We start from the raw sequence: 26765 nt of genomic DNA, 5'->3' as shown, positions 1-26765 counted from the left end.
GAGTCAAATGAATGATGTTTATTAAATCAATATCAATCTCTGCGCAGCAGTAAATACCCGAAGAAAGATCTCAGGAAGTGTTCATATAACTCGCTTGTCTGGAAAATAGTTTCCTGATATCTTCTAGATTTCAGATATTTAATGCTGCATCGTTACATATGGATTTATGAACATTATTTTCGCAATACTTCCCCCCTTCCCCCCCCATCCCCCCGATACATATCGCCCGTTCCTGCGTGCATCGCAACGCGGGAGCATAATTTCTCTAGGCTGAACGATTTAGAGAGTAGACAATTTCTTTTTATCAACAGCCGAAAGATACCATTTACAAATGGACAAACACACAGTTGAAACAAAATACAAAAGATATCTCGCCCCGCGATGAATGTACAATCGTATAAACTATGAGCAAGAATCGTAGAGGCGTAATTTATAATCAACCTTTATTTAGGAATATACTCTTTTCAAAACCAACCGATCTATTTCTAATCGATCTTCAATAAAAGTACGTGTACGTGTGTTTGTGTATGCATTATGAATATATAAGCTGTGTTATATAAAACTTCCACAATATAATTACACGATTTTAGTCTGCTATGGCGCAGCTATATAAAGGGGAGTTTCTTCCTCTTTCTTCTTTTTTTTTTTTTAAACAAATTAAGATGCGGTTACAACACAAAAGGACGTAAATGTTCTGTCCTTTGCTGCCTGATGTTAATATATATGCATAATCAATAAGTTAGAATCGCGCGTACGTCGCGCGACAACCTCAATGTTTTCAAGCTAAAATTGTTACTGATATTAACATCAAAATTGAAAATAGACAACGATAGACGCGCGGATAAAAATCCGAAAAAAAAACTCAACAGTAAGTCGTGGAACCTCTAACTGTTCTGAGTAACTGCGTGTCAATGCGACATTATCACGCAGCTATCGGTAAGGTGTTCATTTTTAAGCATTTCCGCCGATAATATTATAATGCTAGATTTCACTTCTATTGTTTTTTTTTTCTCATCTTAGGTGTGAACGATATCATGGATTGTAGATTAAACCGTTGTACATTTTGGTTACAATTCAATATGCAGAAAATACAAATATAAAGTTTCTGTATAAATTCTGCAAATTAATAATTCTTCTGCGTGTATTTAGGCGACTAGAATGTAAGAATATGTGAAAAGTCGCTACATAAAATCGTTAAATTCGTCATATACATAATCACCGTATTCGCTTAACAAGGTGTTGTCACCCTCGATTTTGAGCTTGGCCTTTCCTTTCCCCTTGTTCTTTTTCGCCTTATCGCCCTTCTCCATCTTCTGCTTTTCGATAAATAAGTTGTCAACTGTAGTTTTCACTTTCTTCAAGTAATTTGACGATACTGGAATAAAGAAACATTTCGAAATATAAAAATTATCGATGAAAGTGACATTACCGTTCGTTAAGATATCGATCGTTAACAGGTATACTAACAATTAAGAGCAATGGATTTTATAAGTTCTTCTGCGAATGGTGGATACTCTTCGTGTTTGTTAAATTGATTTATTTTTTGTAAAAGTGCTGTACCAAATCGCTCAAATTCTTCTTTTGTATCGGGTACCATAGTATCGAGCGATTCATTTGGCGATACTTCTGTCACATTTGTCATACCTGCAACATAAAATTGTGTAATAACATACATACATGTAACACACATCAATATTAGGATTTTTCATCAAATGTCATAACTAATGTAGTAATATCTTTCATGCCAACTTAATCGAGTCGACTTAATGTGTGTTAAATTATTAAGAATATAATATTTTGTAAAAATTCCTTCACCGATAAATTGCATATTAATAAAGTTTATAAAATTGCGGAGAGATACTTTGCTATTTTGTAATTATAATTAAATATACTATATTTTTGAGTTATAAGGTTGATGTAACAAATATAAAGTTTTATATATTTGACATATAACTCATATTGCATTTGATAGATTTTTACGTATTTTATTGTATGTTACAATGTATGCATCAAAAGAGACAATCAGGAACGGTACAGGAGACAGATAACAGATGAGAGATAAGGTTACAAAGACTGATGCAAACACAACAAACTGCATAGAATAGCAACTTTTATTAAAATACAACAACATCAGTAATAAATTTAAATGTAGAGCTTGTAATAAGTTTAAATGCTTGTATATATATTCTCTGTCTGTCTGTCTGCCCCTGTTTGATGCAGTTCCTATCATAAACCGATTGTAAGTCTAGTGTGGCTATAATAATTACAATTATGTAAAGCTATTATGCCACAATCTTAAATTAATGTTAATAAAAATATTACGAAAGACATATGTACATATTCCATGCGTGTGTATACGTGTATGTTGCATTTAGCATTTTTTTTTTCAAGATATTCTTGTACAATACCTGTACGATTTAATTTAACGTATATGTATAACAATTCGTCTTGCGTGCCACCACAATCCAAATAGTTAGTTTAACATTAATATTTTTTTTAATTCGTCAAAAATATCATACTTATATAAAAATAATAGTCATTATCATTGTTAGAAAGCAAAAATGCTTATATATCGTCCCATGCATATTTAATCTTTTAACACAGCTATGTAGTATTACAATGACAATGTGCGCCTACGATGTATAAAGTAATAAAAAGATAAGAATATTTTATCAAAAGATTTCTCTTTATCAAATTAAGCGTCTGCCGTCTAACATAACTCTGAGAGAAAAAGAGATGTCTATTTCAGATATCAGATAAAAATTACTACATTAGAGCTATTAAAAAAAAAAGCTATTCAATTCACAGTATAAAATAGTCAGATCATTAGTTAAAAAGTTAAAAAGTCATTTCTTTTCTTTTTTATGTGATTTACGATCACTAAAGTCTACTAGAGTCGACAAACCGAAAGTTTCCATCGCCAGTCGTAAGTCCGCCTCCTCTTGCAACCTCTGACGCCTTAGCAGTTCAGCTCGCCTTTCTTCTGGCGTAAGCGCCTCCTCCATTTCCTTCACCTTTCTCTCAGCTTCCTCCTTTGCCTTCTTCTGTATTTTTACATATATAAATAAATATGAGCAAAATTATACAAATAGAATCGCGCACCTTAAGCATCGAAACCAACCTCACGTTCCTCAATTCTTTCAGCTAATGCTTTTTTAGGTTTCGGCTTTGCTTTTGGGGCCTCTGCTGGTTTTTCTACATCCTTTTTCTCTACATCCTTTTTCTCCTCTTCCACATCTTCCCAGCTGTCCTGTTAGGTTATTTAATATGAAACAGAGATTGTCGTTATTATACATAAATTTAAAATAACATTGTGCCACCATTATCACGTAACAAACTTTAGGTATTTAATATATATTTATATACCAATGTACAAATCTTTTAATGTAACTAAATTTTAGTATAAATGCATTTAATAAAGATCTAATAAAGATGTACAATAGCAATTCAAGTAATCCAAGTAAATTAACAGTTATATATTAGCAAGATATAAGAAATAGCTATTATTCATAAGTTATTTAACTATCCATGCATGTGATTAAATATAGCCTACAAAACATTTAACAACTGAAAGTAAATATTGGAGTACATGTCGATAAAGATTAAGAAAAAAAAAAGAATTATTCAATATATAAATCCTTAAATGCATTTTACTTATTCATTCTTATACATGAATGATTCTACCAAGTACAAAAAATATATGGAGCAAGGAAGTATACATCTCTACTTAGATATATTGAGCAAATGAAAAAAAAACTCCATGAGTGATTCCTTCTTGGTTTTAATTTTTTTGTCCTCTTATGCATACGTATAATTAATAAATTTCTCATTCTCTCGCAACCGTGATAATCGCAAGATGGCACATGTCGTTCTGAAAGACGGTGCAGGTGAGAGCACGAGAGATTAACGGGAGATATCTGATAATCGACAGGACCAAGAGGCGCGGTGTGGGGAAACATGTGTTCGCCGTATAGGTTAGGTGCGGGGGAACCGCACGCGGACACGCGTGGGACGGTCCGCGGGTCGCGCGGGCGGTCGGAAAGTCGCATTACCTTGACCTCCTCCTCCTCGTCCTCGCCCTCCCACTTGTTCGATCTCATCGCGAGGTCGAATTTCGCCTCGACGTTGTCCACATCGTCCACATCTGCAAGAGCAAGGGGGTGGAGGTTAAAAAGTCAGTCTTCCCTCGCGAGACGAATCGCCCCCGTTTCGCGGGGCGTTTCGCGGGCGGCGCGATTAGGCGATACAACACGCTCGCTTCACGTACCCCATTCCTCGTCCATGGCTGCCGGTGATTATTTGCCGTGCGCCGTGCCTGCGGGTGAACGGAGAGCGTGCCGCACGAACGTGATGACAACGAGCACAACCGGAATCGAGCGGGCCATACTGCACGAAGGAAGCAGCGTGCCCAGCGTGATCCGATCGCTCGCGCGAGCGGGGCCTGCTGCGCATGCGCGGCGACCGATCCAGAGATCCGCGAGAGAACGGGGCCTCTCTCTTGCTCTCTCTGCCTCTCTCTCCGCCTTTTTCGAATGTCCCTCGAGAGAAGCGGCGAGTCGGGGACATGCACATTAGCGCGAGGTTAACACCCCTTGATCCCCCCAACGCCATTTTTTTTTCTCATCAAAGACGAGATCGCCCCTAAAGAGATGAGAGAAAAGAAAAATCCCCGTCGTTCTAAAATACACGTGAAACGAGAGCGATACGTGTCCGATAAAACACCATAAACAGCACGACGTAATTTTTATCTGTCGTGGAAATTACAGACGGCGTTTCCGTAACGTCTCGCGCGTTGCCCGTTTCGATCAATTAATTAATTAATTAATTAATTTATACGTACGCACGATAGAGCGCGCGTTTAAAAATCCTGCGAACGGGAGCTGCGACTAATCGATCGACGTCGCGCCTCCTTCGGTATCGACCGCTCGAGAATCGATTCGCGCCGTCGTCGAGTCGCGGTCGCACCTCGCGGCTCGCGTGATTCGCGTCTATCCTTCTACGACTCACTTCGCGTCAACTTGCGTCAACTGCCCGAGTGTGTTGTGTTGATATTACGGTAGTTGTTGATATTTTGAACACGAATAGCTGCGTGGGTGTGACACAACGCGATCAGAACAGTGGTGATTTGTTCGCGAGGAGGATAGAGAGGTCTATCAGGTAGAAGTCACGTGGTTTCATGGTTTCATGGTCTCCGCGTTCGCTTTGCTGAACGATGGATATACCGACACCGACCAGCCTCAACCACAGTGGACTCACGCACAGCGCGGACGGGTTTCTGAATATCCCCATCGGATCGTCAGCTCTGGACGCTTTATCGACGAAACGGAGAAGGTAGGACGTATAGATCGCGTTGACCTTAGCCTGAGGCATGCATTGTAAACAGAGTACCTCTATTGTTGATATTTTCCTTCCTCCAAAGCTCCTCGCGCACAATAAAACGCAAGAAGTTCGACGATGAGGTGGTGGAGACGACGTTCAATCTGCAACCACCTGCGACGAGCGCCAAGTCAACGTCGAAATCGCGAATGATTTCTGTAACTGCTGGTTGTTCTCCCATGGATGTTCTCCCAACGCAGACGCTACCCACTCCGATACCGATACCGACCACCTTGGTACAGTCGGACAGAGTCAATCGTAGGCCCAGCAGGCCGAGCGGCTCGAATCCTGGACGGAAGAATAAGAAGAGTAAAAATCATTCTCACTCCATCAATGCCACCAAAGATCTCGGACGATGGAAACCTGCCGACGACTTGGCGTTGATCACTGGTGTGCAACAGACGAATGATTTGAGAATGGTACTTGGCTATTTAGCTTCTACCTTCTCTTTGCTTCTAATTCTTTTCTTCTACGTCGATAGGAGAATAAATACACTTCTAATATTCTTATTATCTGTTTAAGGTCCATCGAGGTACAAAATTTTCCTGTCGCTTCACATTGCAGGAGATACAGCAAAGATGGTACGCATTATTATACGATAGCGCAGTTTCACGTGTAGCTGTGCAAGCTATGCGTAATTTGCATCCTGAACTAATAGCCAGTGTTCAAGCGAGAACTTTGTATAGCAAAGTGGAGGAGGAGCTGTTAGGGACTATTAAATCGGTGGGTGTTAGTGGATTCTAAATGACAAATGTTTTCATAGAAAGCATAAATAATCTATTGTATAAATTAATTACTGAGTTAGCCTTCAATGTGTTTCTCGAATGACTGCATTATTATGAGTATGTGATCTTTCTCGTCAGACCTCTCAACCAACATTGGAAGTATTTCAAGAATTGCTTGAAGCAAATTCACATACGTTTTATCCAGCAAGGACTGCAAAGGCGTTACACAGCCATTGGCAGTTGATGAAACAGTATCACCTATTACCAGATCAGACGGTGCAAAGTTTACCACGAGGTGAACACGTATTGAGCTTTTCGGACGCCGAAGATATGATGAACGATACCGAATTGATGGAACCGAAAGATGAATTGGTGGACGCCGAATTGGCAACGGCGGACAGGAAGAACAAGAGGGAAATTAAAGTATTGGAAAACGAGCTTAGTAGATGGCAGGTACTTGTCGACAGCGTAACAGGTGTCAATCCACCAGAATTTGATAATCAAACCTTAGCCATTCTAAGGGGAAGACTCGTCCGATATCTCATGAGATCTAGAGAGGTAAGAAGCAAACATGGAACGGTTATTCGTTAATATTATTTATGTATAATGAAGTTATTGTCATATTTTAAAAGATTTACATCTTATTTTTTGTATCTTTGTCCAGATAAGTGTAGGACGTTCTACAAAGGATCATACCGTCGACGTGGATCTTGGTTTGGAAGGTCCAGCATGGAAAGTTTCGCGTCGACAAGGTACCATCCGTTTAAGGAATAATGGAGACTTCTTTTTGTCATCCGAGGGAAAGCGACCGATTTTTGTGGACAGCAGACCAATCTTGGCTGGCAACAAGATGAAATTGAATAACAATAGTGTAATTGAGGTAACTATTACATGAATATTATTACGTAATTATTGCATAAAACGCAACAAATTTAATTTGTATAGTTTCCTCTCGAATAATAGTTTGTTCTTTTAACTAAATGGGTTTAAATCCTTCTGCTTTACATTTCTATGTACGCCTTTTACAGATTGCAGGACTGAGGTTCATATTTTTAATAAACCAAGAACTCATCTCTGTGATACGACAAGAAGCTGTCAAATTGAACTTAAATCCTTGAGGGATGTCAGAGAAAGATGAGAGACAATATCGAGTGCCGTAGTTTATAGCAATTAGTTTAATGCTTTTCTTACACAACATACTTTTTACTTTTTGAGAATAGCAAATACATATTTTGCGGTGCATAGATCCTAACTCGCGTATTAAGGCCCTCGCACAATGAAAAATTATAAGAAATCGATATTAGCGATTAGGACTAAGCAATCGGGAATAAAACTGGATGCACAGTGAAAAACGGACAATAGATTTTTAATTTATCGGAAGCCGTGTATCAGGACCACTTCGACCAAGCTCTGATTAACTTAATCGTTGATTAGTTCATTGGAAATGATCAATCGCATTTGCCAATCTGCTTAATGAGAAAATGCGATTGATCATTTCCAATGGACTAATCAACGATTAAGTTAATCAGAGCTTGGTCGAAGTGGCCCTCAATGCTACGCCGGCTTTATTCCTGATTCCTTAGTCCTAATCGCTAATATCTATTCCTTGTTCCTTATATTTTTTATTGTGCGGGGGGGCCCTTAATATCTTTTATAATTTACTTATCTACGATAACTTTGAAAGTACTCTTTTTATGCGAACAAATTATCTCTTTCAGAGTTTATCAATCAAACTCAATGACGCATTATGTTCATTTCATGATGTATTGAAAAAATTATACTTTAATAATTATAAATAGTAATTTAGACATGTATACTCTTTGGATAGGTAATAGATTCTTTATTTTTGTGCAAATAATGTCTCCTAAATCCGCTCATATACTCAACATTATATTAGGCTATGAGTATTTTTGTCTAGGCTTAAAAAGCAATAATACGCATTGAAGTTATTGTACATAAACTTTTAATATAAATTGTAAATTATTACGTATACAGCCGTCTGTGTAATATCCCTGTAATAAACGAATATGCAGAATAAGATGTTTCCGTTAGCATAGTAGAGAATGTTCGAATATTTTATACGCACGTTTTATAAGCTGCAACAACTTATGCAAAACTCGTGTCATGCATCATGTATGCGGCGCCTGAGAAAAGTAAGGCAAAAAGTTCAAGTTTCATCGAACACTCGAAAAAAAAAAAAAAACCGAGGTGATCTCGCCGTACGTACATACAGGAGACACGTTCGACTCATTAGTACATGCGTCAAAATCAAGTTTCAGTGGGAAACACGGTCCTCATAACGAGAAGTGTTTACGCCTGCGGCAGCGAACCTCTTGGTCTCGCGACCGAGTCAACGGCATTCGCGAATATATTAAGCGAGGCGTGAGGCGATTAGCGTCATATTTTTACCATTGTCCGTCGCACGCATGCACGTCGTACGTGCGCCCAGGTGCGAAACAGGTGTGCGCGTACGTGTGCGCGCGCGTGCACACACACACACACACGCACACGCGCGGACAGTACGGACACACGCATAAACGGGGGCGAAGTGCGCGCCTCCCGCCGCAGAGGGCGCGCGCATGTTTTTCCTCTTTTTTTTTTCCGCGAGCAGTCGTGTCCAATATGGCGTGCGTGTTGTGAGCGATGTTAACGTGCAGGTAAGTCTCGGAGCCGTGAGTTTCGCCCCCTCGAGCCGTGCCACTCGTGGTCCCGATCGACCCGATCTCGACGATCAGACCGTCGTCGTCGTCGTTGCCGTTCGTCATCGCCGCGGTCTCGCGTGCCCGTCGCGAGCGGCAACGCGACAATTTGTCGCGACTGCCCGTCGTACTGTCGTAGGTGGGTGTGTGTGTGTGTGTGTGTGTGTGTGTGTGCGTGCGTGCGTGCGTGCGTTTGTCAGTCGTAGTATCTTCAAGGCCCCGCGTGCGACAAGGTGCGCGTTTTTTTTCAACAGCTCGGCGGGTGCAGAATCCGCACCGCGGATCTCTCGCGGCGCGGATTCGGCGTCCGCGACGACGGTCGCGACGGCCGAACGTAAACACAGACCGCGCCGCGGGCTGGGGGTGGGTTGCCAACAATGGCTACAACCTGCTACAACCTCGGTAAATATGGTGTCACCTGTTAGTGCGCGCTCCAGCGCCGAGGTCGGAGCGCGCGGGGCACGGTTCTCGGTACGCGGCTTGACAGCCACGAGGCGTTTTCGCCTCGATTTCGCGTGGCGGAACTGCCCCCCGTCCCGGAATATCATTAGAGATCATTTGCATTCTGACGACGCGGCGCACGTTCGGCCATGCTCCGCGAGGCGCATAGTGTGTGTGTGTGTATGCGTCTGTATGCGTATGTATGTGTGTATATACGTGCACATGCGTGTGCGTGGTTTTATGTGCCAAAGATGTCAAAGAGGTATCTGGGTCATACCTGCGGCATGCGTTATAACCCTTCGCAATCCTCCATCGGGACGGATGTGACCTCTGACTATAGAAGTAATAGTCAAAGAATGTAGCCACTTTGCTCCTACGAGTGACTGAAGCAACGTATTTATAATCGCAAACTATACTTTTCTCTCTCAGGTCTCCAATTTTCTCTGAAATACTTAATAACAATTCGTCGATGCATATCAGGTCCGTAGAATGAATCAATTCGAGAACGAGATACTTGATTAATGACTGTGAAGAGATAACGTGTCCCTTGTACTTCAGAATTCATCAAAATCTGACCTTTGCATCCTGAATTCAAATTATTTCATTTATTCGTCGAGTAAAGATAATTATTCTTATGTAGCGCAAGAATCTAACAATATTAAAAGTACACAATTACTTTTAGAAATAATTTTCCTCGATTCTGCTTGCACGACCGAAGATATTCATATTTATACTGTCAAAAACAATTAATAGTATATATATAATTTCTGTATAATTGTATAGCGAGTAACACGTAGTCTCCTCTTTTTAGGTAGCCCCCCTGCTTTTAATATTTGGAGAGATCTCTGTGAACAAGGAGGACAGGATGTAATCACAGCAAAATACTAGCAAAACAATGTACAATGAACTACAGTGGAAGTATGCCAGATTGGCATCAGTATAATCCCCCACAGTCAGGAATAAACGACGTAACATCGACCGCTCAAAATGTCAATTCGGGACACTTATCGTTTATCTCCAATATTACCAGTCCGACCTGCCCGACGCAGTTGAACGGTCTGAATCTCAGCTCGGAGGGACTTGAGAAACACCAGAACGATCCCAACTTCAATCCGAGGCACTTTCAGCCGCATCTGTCGAGCAACATCTCGCACGGCCACAATGCCGCCGACAACAACCCCCTGGCGTCGATGGTGCAAATGCAGAATTGCATTGGCCACTATGGGCCTTCGAATACAAGAAATCCCATGGCGGACAATCTGAATGGTCCTATGGACCCGAGGAATGCCGCGATAGGCGGTATAAACGAGGAGCTAGGTTATAGAAATAATCAGGTGCCTTTAAACGGGCCTATCTCGCATCTAAATGGACCAAACGTGATGAATATGAATGCGCCGCACGCGTCGATAGGGCCACGAAACACCAACGTGAATTCGCACGCCGCTAACAGGACGGGCCCTCCGCCGTCCTTCGTCCCCTGTAAGGGATTGTGCTGCAATCCGGATCCCAACATGAGCTATCAGCAGTGGGAGAAGTACTGCTCTTATCAGAACAACGCGACTTACAGGGAGAACATTCGCTCGTCCGCCGGATATCAAGCGGACGCCCGACGATTCGGAAACGATTACAATTTCAGGAAGGACAATTTTGATGGCAAGGAGATTATGTCGCCTATGGTGCCGCCGCCTAACGGACCTAACGCAGATCCTCACCGGAGGAACTTCCCCGATTTCAAGTATCGCAAGGACCGCGTGGTCTCCCGCAGCTATCCGTCATCCTCGGGCATGGTACAGAACTACCCCATGCAAAACTACAATTACACGGGAGAGTACCAGAAGTATCCTTACAACGTAAAAGAGTATTCCAAGATGAGCGGCATGAACGTAGCGAATCAGGGGATGGTTAAGCACCCGGAGCAGGGTTTCACGATGCCACAGCAGAAATATAACAAGCAGGTGCCGTATCAGACCGGCGGCGCTATGATGCCGACCAGCATGCCGTCCACGAGTGTTCCGAACCCGAGTATGATGCCATCCACGCAGAATACTTACTTCAATTCACAGTACCCGAGGAATCTGAAGGCAGACGGTACGCATGACTGTCAGGAGGCCGCCGACAACGCATCCATGGCGAACAGAATGCAAACGAATGCCACGACTATGCATACTCCCTGCCATTCGCGGTATCAGGTATATCACCAGCAACTAGCGATGCAGAGATTCGCGACGGAGAATAATCTCAGGGAGTTGGCGAGGACCATACCCGGGTACCAGTCACATCCCAAGTATAAGGAATGTGTTCATAGGTATAGAGAACTATTGAAATTACAACAGCAGTCCGTCACATATCAGGGACAGATGCAGCAGACTCCGTGCGTCGCCGCGTCGACTGTCAATACCTCTGCTATCCCGCAGGTAAATTTTCAATTCGATCAGAATGGCGTTTTAATCAATGCCAACTACGCGCCCGAAACTTATCCCAGAGTGCAACAAGCTGTGAATTCTCAGGCGCCAGTGGGCAGTCCGGTGGACAAGCTGGGCAAGCAGGACGGTAATAGCGTCCCCGAAATGGCGAATCGCAACGTCCAGAAGCCGGAACAAATGGTATCGCAACAACAACATGACGGTCATGCGACCGTTTTGTGCGCTGAAAGTATGCAGAAGCAAGACCGATATTCCGCGCAAAAGAGTCTCGTTCAGAATCAGTTTGAAGTCCAAAAAGGAAGCGAGAGTTTCGACAATCTGGCTGCGAACGCGAGCAACACGGTTGTACAGCAGAAAATGTCTAAACAGTTCGCCGACAAGCCGGAGCTCGACGTACGGCAGTTTCTCGCCAACTGGGATGAATCGGAGGATGAGGACGGCGCGGGTACCAGTTTGCCGAGCGCCGTTCTAAGCGAGTCGACACCGGTGGTAATTGTGGGTTACGAGAATGTCGATCTCTCGACGAAGACGTTGGAGGGCCTGAAGGTCTCGAAACCGGAGGAGATCACCCCGAACGTGATAACGTTTGAGAATCAGGAGAAGAGCGATGTCGGCGTGGTGCCGGCGCAGGACTGCCTGACGATATCCTACTCGTCCGCGGAGAACGTCGAGATCGCGAAGGACCTGACGTGCAACGACATCGCAAAGAAAGCTATTGTACAGCCGGGAAGCCATATCATACAGTGCATAAGCAACGGGCCTGACGAGGTACCAACGATACACATAGTCGACAATTTAGAAATAGGTAGTATTCTGCAGGTCACCGACGGTCAGGTCACCGAGACTCTGGAGAGGCAAGACGCGGTGTCGTTCTTCCAAGAGGGAACGGAAGTCGAGGTGGCCGCGATAACTCTTGAGGCAGACAAGATCAAGAAGACCGACGCCAGCAGCACGACCGAGCCGACCACGACCGAGTACAACGCCGATCTCGGGAACCTGAGCAAGGAGGCATACGTCGTCGAAGGTCCCTCGCCGCTTAAAACGGTGGAGAGTACGTCGCAAACGTCGCGGGTAAGTGACCAGGGGCTCGCTGTCCTGCCTACATCCGCGAAGGACTCCGCCCGAGATACGAATTTGAAGAAGCAGAACAGTTTCGCGAGCGAGGAATCTCATAATCCGGACGATATAAGCCTGCCGGACCTCGCTACGTCTGAATGCACCCCGATCTCCACCACGCTGAACACGCCGATCCATTCCGACAACGAGGAGTCGTCGGAGCGCGTCGAGGATCTCACGATATCAACAAATCCGATCGAGATTATACCGAACAGTCCCATGATCAGTTTTACACAATCGCCGACGAAGGGAGAGCCCTACGATCACCTAGACGGCGAGGGAACCGCCAAGAATAAATCAGCCGATTCGTTAGCAGGTGAATATCAAACGGAGAATCGCTTCAAAAACAAGGGCGACGATAACAATGTGCTCGCTCACGATGCTATTCTTAACACATTTGAATTTTCCACGAATACTGATAAGGATAAACCTGTAACGTCTACGAAAAGCCGTAAGGAAAAAAATCGCACGAGTCTGAACGGAACTTCCGCTTCTGCAAACAGCAGCGAGAAGGTATTCGCGCTCGGCAACGAAACGGAAACTGTGGAGGCCACTAGCATGCGCATGACTCTGACCTCCGGCGAGTATGAATTAAAGATCGTGTCAACGGGAGCGTCGAATAAATCGGTGCAGGCTTATAAAAATTCAACGAGCGAGCGCAGCACTAATGAATCTCAAGCGGCGAACTCGGATGCTCTGACGAAAAAATCACAGGCAGAAACGAATACGGAAGTCGCGCCATGGTACAACGACTCGGCGAAAGCGAATAACGCGTCGCAAAATGTCACAAGCAATTCCGACCCTGTTAATTTTGATGGCGGTCAGGATGACGTTAATTATTCCAGCAGAAGACGCATATCGACTGAAATGTCCCGTCAAACGGCGACAGCGACAACAATGAGTAGGCGAAGTTTATCGCCGACGAACGACATCATTCCGAGGAGCTCCAGGGCGGAAGATAGCTGTACGACACAGATTATTAAAAGTAATTTATCTACATCACACAGCGCGAAACATCTACATAGAGATAAGTCGAGAAGACCCGAGGCATCATTCGCGAAAGAGGATTCTCTCTCGGAGAAGAGCGCCAGTAGATCAACGAGAATCGATGCGAAGGACTCGAGGAGTTCTTGGCACGCGAATCGCAAGAAGTCGATCTCGAACGACCAGGCAATTTCTCATAAAAAGAGATGCTTATCGGAGAATACGACGGCGAAGGAAAGATGCGGCGAAACCATCGTACATCACAATAAACATACTCAAGAGGCGGCTACGCATAAGGATAAATCCTGTACTGTCGAAAAAGGATCCGATAAATCGCATAATAAACCGAGAGTAATCGAGAACATCAGCATCGATGATAGCGGAGAAAGGATGCGGCTTCTAAAGGAATATAGAAGAATAAAGTATAAGTCACTTGGCGTTGGGGAGGTCCATGATAAGAGTAAGGATACGCAGGAGGCCTCGGATTATGCAGCGAGCAAGAAATGTCATCGTTCGTCGAATCCTGACGAGCGATCCGCGTCGCAGTCACCGCGCGATAATCAACTGTGTCAGAAGGACGTGGCGAGATCCAAGTCGTCTGAGGAACAGGAAGACAAGCGCGCGAACATCTTGAAGACGTTTGTAACCAAGAATATGAACCCCGACTTTGCCATTCAAGTTACGAACGTCAATATGAAGCTCAAGGATGACGATCACCAGAAAGGATTGCAGCGTTTGAGAGAAGAGGCGAAGAGCGGCGGTTCTCTTGACGCGATCAAGATTGAGATAAACGTGTCGTGCACGGAACGGAACACGACGGAGAAATTGCTGCACGAGAATATCAAGAATGCCGTCGCTGAAACGATCGGTCATTTGACTAACTCGATCTCGAATGGAGCCCGATCGAACTCGACGAGTATAACGGAGATTCAGTGCGACAAGAAGATGGTCTGCGATAAAGCGGATCGCCGGGATTACGAGAAGTGCAATCGATCGCCGTCCACTGTAACGGAAGCATCTGCATTTAATGAAGCTCACGAGAATCACAACAATACGGAAATAAAGCTCAAGGAGGACACGAACAGCGAGACGCCTGTTTCGAAGAAGAGGCGAAGCTCATTGTCGGAACAAGAATTGATCGATGACGTATACAAAGATAACGGTACGTTCTCAAATACCTGTGCAGAACCGCCTGGTTGCGATATGCTCTTACGAGATAATACCGATCTTTCGAATAATGTTAATACCGAATCTGAACTAGCATCGAGCGCCTCGAAAACTTCAAGATCGGAGCACGCAACGGTCAGAAGGAAGAGCCAAGAGGCAGAAAGGAAGGTCGCTGTTAGCAGCTTCTGCAACGAAGAATCGAAAGCCTCTTCGGATAATTCACCATACTTAGGATCGAGGAATGTCAACGTACAGAAGAAAGAGCATCAAGAAACGGCCGTCGCTTCTTCATGCAGGAGTGCAAGAAATTTCCAAGATGATGCTACGTCTAGATTAAACGCGGTTCCGTCGACTTCTTCAGGTACGGTCGAGCCCAGCTTGGAAGGTACTAATTACGATAATCCTGTGGATTTTGATTACAATCACTTTGACGTTGCTCCGAACGAAAGTACAGATGCCGGCGACAGGCGCGCGGACAGATGGAAAAGACCAAAGAGGGATGACGGTAGATTCGGCAACTTCGACCTGTACGAGAGCACCAGCGGTTACGTGAATCCGACCTTCTCCAGCGCGGACGAGTTGGAGAACCTAAATACAGTTCCTGTGTACACCACCAAAGACGGAAAGATAACTTACAGTCCTAATCCTCGATTCACGTATCGCGAGTTAATTATTGAGGCTCGCGTAAAGGACGGTTACGGTAACTCCCGCGAGCAGTATTTTGCGAGATCTCCGTCGTACGATTATTACAATTGTTCCAAGTTACGGAAGATATTCAAAAGGAATCGCGACGTCACTGTCGCCGGTAGGAAGAGGGAGGTCGACCCCGTCGACGCCAAGCCTGCGGCAAAACACGTTGATTGTTTGTCAAGTAAGAATGCTCACAAAAACGTTAATTGCGCGAAAGCTCGAAGTACGTCGCATTTAGAATTCTTCAACGATGACGCGGACAAGTTGTACGCGAACAAGAGCGGTCAGGAGAGCAAGGAAACTAACAAGAAGAATATCGTGGATTTGGATTTCCTCGAGAAGCAGTACAATCTAGACAGCCAACCTGCGTCCAGTGTTAAATCTTGCAAGACGAAAGTATTTGCGGAAAATCTCGAGTACGAGAAAGGGTATGGCGAAAGCTCTGTATTTGAATCGAATTTATTTCTGGAACCAAGAGCCGCATGTTGGGAAGAGACGATGGAGTCAATTAAGTCGTATTCTTCCCACATCGACAGGAGGAACAGCGATAATATTAAAGACTTAAATTTCAGCGAGATATTTGTCGCGCAGAAACAGCTGGATCCCTTCCCGTTTTTGCCCGCAGAGCAAGATTCTTCCGACAACGGCAATCGTAAGGTGGATTGTGACGTGAATGAGCCAACATTACATCACACAACGTGCAATTACATTGAGGATCTACGTTCAATTCGGGATGATGATTTGCAGTGTGAACAATCGGACGCGGTTTTACGTAATGAGCAAGAAAATGGATGTAATAATCAAAACGATGCGTCAGCAGATAAACCGGTTAGCGATAAACCAGCAAGCACGCTTAATCTATCGTCGAGTACGCAGAGTAACGATGAGCGTACAGAAAAGCAAGAATCTCAGTTTGATAAAGACGAATCTGACCCGATTGAACTCGCTGAAAAGGCGCAACCGTATTCTTTTAAAATAACAGATGAAAAAATTCACGATCCAGAAGATGACCGATGTTCTACGAATTATGTTGAAGACAAGGAAGCCTTAACGGAACATATAGTAGAAGATTTGCATCCTCGTTGCGTCTCTCCAAAAGAAGATAAATTCGATTTTGAAGTTGCAAATACGAAGGAAAGCTCGGATGAAAATTCTACCAAAGTCGTAAATCCGTCTAAATTAAACGTTGAATCTAAGGACTCGCTTGATGAACCAAAAGATACAGAAACTGTGAAAGAATCCGCGCTTACTTCGAATGAACGAGATGATGAAATCGATGATTCGGCGAGAGATGATTCAGACTCTGCCGTGAATCGGGAAACTGTATCTCAACAAGTTTTATCACCCTCGATCATTCGCGAAGATAAAGAAGAAACTGCGCCTGCAACGGAATCGAATGTTTTGGCCGAGATTAATTTCGATCAGATAGATGAACAAGACACTCGTGACAAAGGAGATTCTGCGGTATCTAAAAAAGACGAACCGATTGCCTCGCAAAATCCATCTGATGTGGCATTCGTAGAACGAACGCTCGACGAAGAAGGCAACGAGCAGCAATTGGAAAGGCCGGAGAACGACCTACAAAAAGCTGAAGTTTCATTGAAGGATCAAGGAAACGATGAAGTCGACACTTGTTGCTCTACGGCAATATCTACACCAGCCACTGCTTTGAATCTACGAACGGAAGAGAACGTATGCGATTTATTCGCATGCGAGAGGCGCGAGCAAAATATATCGGAGTTCACCGTTATCAAGAGCATTATTAAAGGCGACAAGAAGCAGTGTGAACAACCTGAGGCGAGTGAGAATCCCAATTGCGACAGCATAATCGATTCCAAGTTACTATGCATGGATTCTTCCGATTGCGGAATTTATGCGGAGGACAGATGCACGCTGACGCAAATGACCGAGCACGATTTCACGGAGGAAGACAGCATGGTGCCGATGGTGTGGGAGACGAGCCAGATCCAGGAAGACGCCGTCAATCGTTTGTGTAGCATCGACGAGTCGATCGATTTTACAGGCGCGGTTAATTCGCTCCAGGATAATTCACTTTTAGATCATCTGTCCCTCTCGAGGATGTCAGCTACCAAGGAGCCTCGAGTCGCGGAGGTAATAACTGAAATTGAAAGCAAGGCGATCGACGAGACCGTGCCAATGGTCGAGTCGGCTGCAGCGATCGAGGAATCTAAAGCAACGCCGAATAACGACGAAAACAAGGAGCAGAATGAAATTTCTTCCAGCAGCTGTGAGAAGACAGCATACTTGCGCGCGGTAGATTGCAACGCTAACACAAAGATGGTACCTAAACTCGTCATCAAGAAAAGCGAGACTAGCTCGAAGTTTGTTACACAGGTGGGTCCCTCTTCCGTTATACAGGATGGCATAGCTGCTAACAAGTCGGTCTGCCAACCGAAGATACCAAAGATGATCATCAGAAACGCGAGATCTCGTCCAGGGACTCCGTCTATTGAAGCGGTTTGCGAAGAAACTCCTGCTCAAGCAAATATCTTGGATCGGGCTTCACTCACGAACGAGGATTTATGCGAGAGCAATTCCGAAAGTTTTTTGCAGGAGTCCAATAGGAATAAGATTCCCAAGATGAAGATTAAATTGGATGAGAAGCACTCTAATAAAATAGTGAGAGCCGACGATGTCGACGAGGTTTGCGTTAAACGCAAGAACGTTAAGAAAATCACCATATCAAAGGTAAAAATAAAGAGTACCTCGAGATCCGATCTCACAGATAATTCGGTTTACAACAGTATGACTTTTCAGGAGCCGAGAGATTCGGGAAAGTACGAGGAAAAGATACCTATACTGAAATTGAGGAAACAGGAAAGGAACAGGTCGTCATCTCCGGAAGTGACACGGAAGAGACAGAGCTCGAGCCATTCGGAAGTGCCGGTCAAGAAGTACAAAAGATCGGGACGTGGTGAGACAGAACATTCTACGAGACGCAGTAATTCCTCCGATTCAATGCGAACGAATGCGATGGAATGCGAAACGAAGAAGAATTCCTTGTGCATCTCCGAGAAGATTCCCAAGGTAATTATCAAGAGAACGTCGGCCAGCGCGGAATTCAAATGCGAGCTGAGCAAGGGCTGCAAGAACGTCATCGCGAAGAGTGCGAAATGGCAACCGGAGGTCAAGTTGGAAAGGTACCGTATCCTGGACAGCATGGTGAAGGATTTGAAGTTAACTTTGTCCTCCGTTACGTTACGAGCTATCGACAAAATCTCCGCAAGTCGCAAGGATAGCCATCGTCAAGGAAAGCAAGGTGACTATAAATTGTCCAGGTCGAATTCAACGTCCGACCTGCTTCCGGCTAAGTATAAGCAGAGGAGAATGTCAGATTACGACTGTAGAAGATTCAGTGAAATGTCGAGGGTTGATGTAAATTTTGCTCCATCCCCAGATACGGATTCTAGGGATACCAAGACCTGCACCACGCCGAAGAAGAGTGCGTCGTTCAAGGGTTACAAGTCAACCGACGATAAGGACAATAAACGTAGATCAAGATCTCGGGACAATAATTCACGATCGGAGACGGATGTTACTTCGCCCGATAAAGATATCAATCAGTCATCTGAAAAAGCTAACTTACAGAAAACTACCTCTCAATGCGATAAGCACAAGACTGATAGTTTTGATATCAATCGCGAACAGGCGGTGGATGCGAACGAAGATACGATTTTAGATAAGCTTGACCAGAAGAATACTCTCAAACACCCAAGCAGCTCAAACTTTAAGCTCGCATTAAAAGAGTTGAAGGCAACATCGAAGATAGAAACCTGTTTCGCGAAATTAACCGGTCCGAGCGAAACATCGTCCGAAGAACATAATTTACAAACTGGAGTAGAGGGCAAGGAGCAGAGGAAGGAGCGAGATGATGATTCTTTCTTCAGCAAGGACGCCAGCGATATTATGATAAAGAAGGAACGTTTGAGCTCCAGCGATATGGACAACGATTGCACTCTGCAGGACATCGATCTGCTTAAGGACGACTCCGCGAGTATGTTGGATAATTTCGAGGTGGATAACAGCACCGTCATTAAAGTCGAGTCTTCGGACGAGAGCCAGTCGACCATAGAGATCTTACCTGCTTCGCCAGACGATAATCATAGCGAGCTGAAAAGGCATATGATCGAGGATGGCGACATCGAGCAATTGTATTCGGCGGACGCAATTCCAACCCAGTTCGAACTGGAGTTAGAGATCACGGACAACAGCAATACAGATCTTTTGGATGTATCTATGCCGAAACTTGATCCTATCATCTGTTACAGTTCGCGTCATGCATCTGAAGAGGCGAGCGATCAAACTGCGAAATTGGAACGTTATAACAAATCCGAGGTTTCCCCTGGCGACAAGAATTCGCTTGGGAAAGATAAACGTGTCGTGGAGATCGATATTAGCGGCGATGACAGATCTGCATTGGAGAACAGCGCGGCTGGCTCTGTCGGAGAGGTCTCTTCGAAAGCTCCGTGTTGCAAGGCAGCGAGTTTCGCCGCGACGAGGGAGAATTTCTGCTGCAATGACTCCTTGATAAAAGAAGTTTTGGCGGCCAAGGAGACCCTGAAGAAGTGCCTTTCGAAATCCAGATACGACGTGCCGAACAGCGCGAACGGTAACGCGAGACCGAAGACAGCCGCGGAGAAAAAGCAGGGCTCGAGTTTCGATATCAACAACCTCCCGGACGTGCCTTCGAGTGACGCTTCTCAAGACCGTCATAGCGTCATTGCGCCTCATAAGGGCTGTACACCCACGGAAAATAAACACAACAAGACTGAGAATATACCTAATGCCGAGAAGTCTGATAGAAAACATTCCAAGCAAAGCAAAAGTTCCTTCCTGAAGAAGAAACCAAAATCACCTGAGAAAAACGAAGCAGATTCCAAGAAGACGGTGACGGACACGCCCGAATGCAATACAATATCCTTGAAGACATTTAAACAGGCTGTGTCGGACGAGAGCCTAGTAGCTTGTACCGTGCACTTAAATGAGAAAAGAAAGAATCCGACAGGCCGAAACGACGATGATCCCCATCGAGATGCACAGCGGAAAGAGAAGGATCGGACGTCGTCCAAAAATTCCAAGATATCGAGAACCACCGATCAGGGGAATAACACGAGCAACGCAAAAGAAGTCATACCCAAGGAAGACAACATGCCGATATTAGAGCCCGAGGGTAACGTAAATTTCGACACGAATTCAGACAGAGAGACTTCCAGATCGCCGCCGGTCATTACGATTCAGGATAGCGAAGATCTCGATATAGTGGAGTCCAAGCTGTTGGACGACAAAGTCATAACGTCGAGCATTAAAGTTGAGAGCAATACAAAGGACGTTCATAAGAAGAGCGAGATGTCCATTGTCGAGTTCATAACTCAATTAGTTTACCATGAAAAGGTGAGAAATCTTATTTAAGTTATTATATAAGAAAATATCTTCTTTGAGGTACTCTCTTTTCTCTTCATGGACTCGAGAAATTTCTTTTCTTATCCCGTTTTCTTTTGCAGGCGACGATAAAACACAGACGATATTGCAACCTGTGCGAAAGGTGGTTCCCTACAACATCGCGGCATCGACGGCACTTGGCTGGATACCAACACCGTCACATAGAACTGACACAACGTAGAAGCATTCACGCACTGTTCACGCTCTTTACAGGCAAGCCTTGCCCCAGACTAGTACCGCCGAACGTTGTACGAAGTGATTGTTCCGTAGGTGAATTAACGCCATTACAAATTGCGGTACAGGTACGTTGCATCCTTTTTATTAAATTGCCTATAAGCAGCTCATATATGTATATTACATCATGTATTTTTGTTATTATTCAGTATTAGTATTATTGGTTATTTTCAGTGCATAACGGTACAATAATTAACCCTTATGTATTGAATAAATTAATATTTATTATATATATATATATATATATATATATATAATTAACATTTATTATAATTACTATAATTATTATAATTATTATAATTATTATAATTACATAATTAACATTTACTCATATCAATACATATAATATAGTAAACGTTTTATATTATTTTCTTTCTTAGGATGTCACAAAGTGTCTCGACCGCACACAGCAAAGTCCTAGGAAAGAAAACGACGTTGATAAATAATCGCGAGTAAGTTATTTGGATTATACAAGCATATATATAGTTACTGTGATTATAACGGCTTACAGTGCAATCTTCTACAAACGTTATAATGAAAGATGATACTAATATTTTATATCGCGGCTGGATCGCAAACGACCCAGCTGCCACTGTTAATGGCGTCAGCATCGAAATTTTAACTTCTAAATAACGAACGCTTTGAAAGATTTGCTGATTTTAGCTAAGTCAACCGATGTGGGTCATCATTAACAAAGAGTTACCCGAGGTACACTTCTAGCTCGCAATTAGATGTTTTAGCCAAAGATTTTAACAAAACTATATAATACACGTTCGATTGTTTACAATTTTCAAAAGAGACTTCGGTCTTTTATTTGTACAAAGTTTTACGAGTGATGTTCAACCGCTGAATGTGCTCACACTGCGAATTTTTATTTATATTATGGAGAGACTTATATATAAAACACGTAGATATATATATATATATATATATACACGCGTACATATGCGGATATAATTCGTCATTCCAGTTTGCAAAAATATGTACACTGGCAACATTATGTTAGTAAGAGATGTATACGGTTAAAATTATGTAAAAAAAATACGTTTTATGGTACAATTACGTCTCTGCTAACAGAGATAATGTGCAAGGAGAAAAATGAAACATTCCTATATTATACATATAGATATATATGAAAGAATCTGAGCTATGGGATATTAAAATAATTTATCTTGCATAATGAAAAATTTACTTAGTAACACTGTTTGCAATTTCTACATGTCGATTTGTCGATATATTCTCACTGTGTGTTGGTGTTAAACGCACTCGAAATGGCTTAACATTTTAATTTGTTGTTTGTTTCCAAGTTGTTATCATTGTTGATGAATCTTTCTTTGTAATAATTTATTTGAATGTTATTTTATTTATATGTTTTATCGATGTTATTTTAAAAGTAATGATATTAAATCGTGTATCGCAAAATACGAAGACAAAATGTATACATGCGCGCGCGTGTATATACTTTCTTCGTAAAAGAAAAACGTCTATTATGACAGTATTGTCATTACTAAATTTATTAAAACATTCTACGTAACAGGTTACGTAGAACAAACAATGTCTCATAGCTCATATTATAGTTAATAATGCAAAAGCTGTGGTAAGCGTTAGAAAAGATTGTGGAGAGGATCTGCATCCAAGCGTTATTAGATATTGATGAGTACCTATATTGCCATAACACACAGAAGATCTATTGAAGCAAAACTCGTGATATTAATATTAGACAAATTTTTAAAGTGAACAAGATTTAAGGCCAATCTCATTATACGACATAATTTCTCCGTGCAATACGAGCTAAATTAAACATACACGTTATATCTCATAATGTGCGCGGTGTTCAAGCACTGGATAGTGTTGCTCCGCAATATGTATCAACCCCCAAGTTTCTGTTAACACAGGTTTTATTACAGTGATAGTTTCATCCTCCCTTTTCACCTGTTTTCGCACTTGATTTTTAAACTATTTAAAGTGTATTTACTATAAGAATATCGATCGCGACAGTAAACGATGCAGTCGAGAAGCTTTGCGTTGTACAATTTTAATTGAAGTGTGAAAAAGTGTGTCAAGGGTGAAACAATTCCTTAAAGCGCTAGTTCCTGGCTTTATAGACGGAGTTTTAATAATATTACTTGTTAAGAGGCTACAATGAAATGTTATATTAATACAGGGTCGCGCGATCGATTGTATTCGGCGATCGTTTAACGATATTTCCTAATTTATCTTACGGGGTTTAACACAGAGAGTGAAGCGTTTTCATCAATTCTAGTTCTGGACCAATTTAACTAAATACAGTAGTTAGGTGTGTACGTTTATGAATTGTTATTGAAGTTAGAGACTCTTTGTTTTTCTTTATTTGTTCCAAATGTTTTTAGATTTTATTCGCACGAGTGCCTTAAGATACACCTAACAGTATTCGTTGTATCGTGTTATATATATTATATAAAAAAAATATATATATATATAAAGATCTATACATATATATATACATATATATAATAAGTAAATCTATATATATTTGTAGATTCTTGATCTACAGAGCATGTTTATACACATGTACATAATTTTGCCTTGGTTATCGGAGCACACGCATTATCAACTACATAATTTTTAAATATATACTGAGAGATTGGGATGAAATATTTTAACGAGTCGCTACTCTGATTGAAAAATCAGAATTTTTTACAGGAAACGTACAAAATGTACTAAAGTTTATTGTTGCTATTGAAACAAGATACATCGCCACAAGTACACACCGTGTAATACAGGTTCAAAACCAAAATCTTCAGCGTTGTCATACTGCCTGATATAAAAGTTGATAATTTTTTGCATAATCAGTACAATAATTTGATACCACATTGGTTGTTGGTATTGCACTGATGAAACGCATGATCACTACAGATACAATAATTTATACCGTTACAGTAATATACAGAACAAAATATCCAGAAAATTATATATAATATAAATTTATTAATAGCGACGACAGATTGTTAATTTTTGATAAATCTGCGAACGTAATGATTACAAAGGTTCGTATCGAAAAGATTTATATATAAAATGTATGTACAACATGCATTTCAAATGATATCAAGTGAACTTAAAAAACGCCGATAGAATAATATAATGAAAGTATATAAAAAGAGCGTCCTATAGAGATACAATAATTATTAAAATATGAAATTTCATATAATGAATCGTTGTGAAATAATTTTGATTTTTTTTATATATAAGATAGTTACATGAATATCTTTGACAATTAATTCTCGATGAATACTGTTATTATTTGTTATGCAAAACTCATTATCACAGTTTTGAAACTAATCAGTTTTCGAATATATCTTCGTAGTACAAAACATCAAATATAACAAAACGTATATTAATGTTACTACATTGCAGTAATCAAATCTATAAATATTTTTAGATTTAAAGAAATAGAATATGAATATTTTATAAAGTGTTAATTACTCACAATGATATATAATATATATACATACATATATATAGATATTACATGAATATATACAATAATATATACAAGTTCCGCTGCGTTATGGTTTAACTAAATCATAAAACTGCTGCTGTGTTTAGTTTGTATATTATTAATTATATTGGAAGATATATATGTACAAAAAAGTTACCGTGCTCCTGTAACTAAGGCTTGTTGTGTACGTATATCATTATTGTGTGCTCGATGTGCCTAAAATTTTAAAATGTTATATGCATCACATGTCCACAAAACATACATATATAAATATATATATATATACATACATATATATATTGGAATTGATGTACATGGAATATTTTATGAATTTATACATCACTTGTACATTGCGTAAGAAAAGTTCCTCGAACTATGTACAGATATCAATATTGTACATTAAATCCGTACATTGATACGATTAAGCATGTATTTCCTTTTAAGGGAAATTGACAAATTGAAGAACTCTTTTAAATGCCTCATTCATTAAGTCACTCGTATAGTTTTATGCCCTAGCGTTTGCGAAGAAAGAGTGAGCTATAATAATGCATCGTACATGGGCATTACTGATCGTCTACGGAATTTCCGATTTATGCATAATTATTACGTGGCGTCGTAAAGCGAGAATGAATTCCTGTATGAACTTAACAAAATGAGAAATGTTAATCGTTCATCCGAAGATCGACTAAATTTGCCGTGCGTTAAGACCTACCGAATTTTAACATTTAAAGAATTGAATGACGAGTAGCAGTAGATCGGTTTTCTGACTTCCACTAATGTAAATCTGTATAAGCTCATGCAGGAGTGTGTTTCCGAATATTGAGGAATCTTCGTTAGCTAATTTGTGTACATGATATATCTTAATATATTGACAGTACAGATCGCGAATTACTTGTACTGGATTATTTTACCGAAACGCATGTATCTGTTTATTACATATTTATTGCCTTGCATTAATTATAAATGTGTGTATAGCGCTCGAATGAATTAGCTTTCTGAGACACATGTTTGCTCTTAAAGTAAATTTTGAAATTTATGTACATATATACATATCGTTAGGAAATTATACACGCAAAATCTAAGATTGAAATGTAAATATTAAATAGTTTCTCTTTCGTCTCGAATCTTAAACGTAAACGTTTTGCGTGTTGCATACAGTTTCTTAATTTATTCTGGTAACTTTTTAAGAAGAATAAAAACTGCATTTTAATATGGAAATTGATTGAAGTCGATGTGTGTTCTTTACAAACATGTGTGTGCGCGCATTAAACACTAATTCTTAAATCTCCACTATGCAAAAAGTCCTTTATACGAGTCTAATGAAATCTTATTAAATAAAATTGTAGTTATTCTGTATTTCTCGTCTATGACATGATTGCTAATGTTTTATCTGATATCAAAAGCTAATTCACACGTTGGAAAGGGATTTATATCACGTGACGAATCACGACGCATACATCATTATAATTCTGAGGTTCTGGGATAAATAATTAAGTGACACCGTGTTCGTTGAAAGTGACGTTTTTGATTAATATCGATTTTCGATGCGTAAATATTATTCCTGCGACCTTCTGCGTGCAATATATCGCTTTGCGCATCGTGTGAGAACTCGTACCTTTTAACGATTTTATCGGAGAATGGCGCACGACATAAGACTTAACAGAAATCACCATTCCTGCCTGGAGGATGTCAACGGAATTGCAATTGCGAGAATTAATGAGTGCGCAATCATTCCACGAATTACAGTAGCGTAATCTGTAAACAATAGGGATACGATGAGTTTTACGATATGTTAATTTCTGTTATTATATTTACACGTACTTAGGCTATGAGAGTGTATAAAGAGTTCGAGTTATTATAGTCAAAGGAAAATAAAGAGTGAAGTGTATGAAGAAATTTGCGTTGTTCCTTATTACTGCTTCGGATAATATATATTCAGCGAGCGAATCTAAAGCCTGAAACGAGAGAGAGA

The 26765-nt window shown here is 41.5% G+C and overlaps 3 protein-coding genes and 1 long non-coding RNA gene across 9 annotated transcripts; 2 read left to right on the top strand and 2 right to left on the bottom strand.

Annotated features, from left to right (window-relative positions):
- Positions 1-3: 3 nt before the first annotated feature.
- On the bottom strand, positions 4-4462 carry Eif3j (eukaryotic translation initiation factor 3 subunit J). The gene is made up of 6 exons (XM_071718071.1): positions 4268-4462; positions 4053-4144; positions 3122-3250; positions 2906-3044; positions 1468-1644; positions 4-1375 (listed from the first exon to the last, which is right to left on the bottom strand). The coding sequence occupies exons 1-6, from the start codon at positions 4281-4283 to the stop codon at positions 1182-1184; spliced, it is 747 nt and encodes a 248-aa protein (XP_071574172.1). The 5' UTR covers positions 4284-4462; the 3' UTR covers positions 4-1181.
- A 475-nt stretch (positions 4463-4937) lies between these two features.
- Positions 4938-8139, top strand: Rcd5 (microspherule protein Rcd5). Its single transcript, XM_071718070.1, has 6 exons — positions 4938-5331; positions 5420-5795; positions 5899-6099; positions 6240-6659; positions 6766-6981; positions 7130-8139. The coding sequence occupies exons 1-6, from the start codon at positions 5213-5215 to the stop codon at positions 7217-7219; spliced, it is 1422 nt and encodes a 473-aa protein (XP_071574171.1). The 5' UTR covers positions 4938-5212; the 3' UTR covers positions 7220-8139.
- Positions 7918-8771, bottom strand: LOC139779653 (uncharacterized). The gene is made up of 2 exons (XR_011719953.1): positions 8329-8771; positions 7918-8245 (listed from the first exon to the last, which is right to left on the bottom strand). It is a non-coding gene; the product is annotated as an uncharacterized lncRNA (long non-coding RNA).
- Positions 8687-26689, top strand: LOC139779647 (uncharacterized). 6 transcript variants are annotated; one of them, XM_071718067.1, is made up of 5 exons: positions 8687-8758; positions 10053-11655; positions 11749-21033; positions 21144-21383; positions 21696-26689. In XM_071718067.1, the coding sequence occupies exons 2-5, from the start codon at positions 10144-10146 to the stop codon at positions 21759-21761; spliced, it is 11103 nt and encodes a 3700-aa protein (XP_071574168.1). In that variant the 5' UTR covers positions 8687-8758; positions 10053-10143; the 3' UTR covers positions 21762-26689. The 6 variants fall into 6 exon arrangements, with proteins under 6 accessions (XP_071574168.1, XP_071574167.1, XP_071574169.1 ...); XM_071718066.1 differs by having other exon boundaries at positions 10053-18330; positions 18400-21033; XM_071718068.1 differs by having other exon boundaries at positions 10053-18901; positions 19040-21033.
- The last annotated feature ends 76 nt before the right edge of the window (positions 26690-26765 follow it).

The sequence above is a fragment of the Temnothorax nylanderi genome, unplaced genomic scaffold (assembly GCF_030848795.1).
Source record: "Temnothorax nylanderi isolate EJ_2023f unplaced genomic scaffold, tnyl_v1.0 TNYL_tig0237_pilon, whole genome shotgun sequence".
In the NCBI taxonomy this organism is placed as follows: Eukaryota; Metazoa; Arthropoda; class Insecta; order Hymenoptera; family Formicidae; genus Temnothorax; species Temnothorax nylanderi.
This window is presented reverse-complemented; position numbering and strand designations above follow the sequence as displayed.

What these genes read in the sequence shown, in the direction of transcription:
- Eif3j (XM_071718071.1), bottom strand. An exon ending in AAAGAATTGAGGAACGTGAG is followed by an intron (nt 3,045 to 3,121) that starts GTTGGTTTCGAT and finishes GTAAAAATACAG; the next exon opens with AAGAAGGCAAAGGAGGAAGC. An exon ending in AAAATCCATTGCTCTTAATT is followed by an intron (nt 1,376 to 1,467) that starts GTTAGTATACCT and finishes TCTTTATTCCAG; the next exon opens with TATCGTCAAATTACTTGAAG.
- Rcd5 (XM_071718070.1), top strand. Translation starts at nt 5,213, where the DNA reads ATGGATATACCGACACCGACCAGCCTCAACCACAGTGGACTCACGCAC. An exon ending in TTATCGACGAAACGGAGAAG is followed by an intron (nt 5,332 to 5,419) that starts GTAGGACGTATA and finishes CTTCCTCCAAAG; the next exon opens with CTCCTCGCGCACAATAAAAC. An exon ending in TGTTAGGGACTATTAAATCG is followed by an intron (nt 6,100 to 6,239) that starts GTGGGTGTTAGT and finishes CTTTCTCGTCAG; the next exon opens with ACCTCTCAACCAACATTGGA.
- LOC139779647 (XM_071718063.1), top strand. Translation starts at nt 10,144, where the DNA reads ATGAACTACAGTGGAAGTATGCCAGATTGGCATCAGTATAATCCCCCA. An exon ending in AATTAGTTTACCATGAAAAG is followed by an intron (nt 21,034 to 21,143) that starts GTGAGAAATCTT and finishes TTTCTTTTGCAG; the next exon opens with GCGACGATAAAACACAGACG. An exon ending in CATTACAAATTGCGGTACAG is followed by an intron (nt 21,384 to 21,695) that starts GTACGTTGCATC and finishes TTTCTTTCTTAG; the next exon opens with GATGTCACAAAGTGTCTCGA.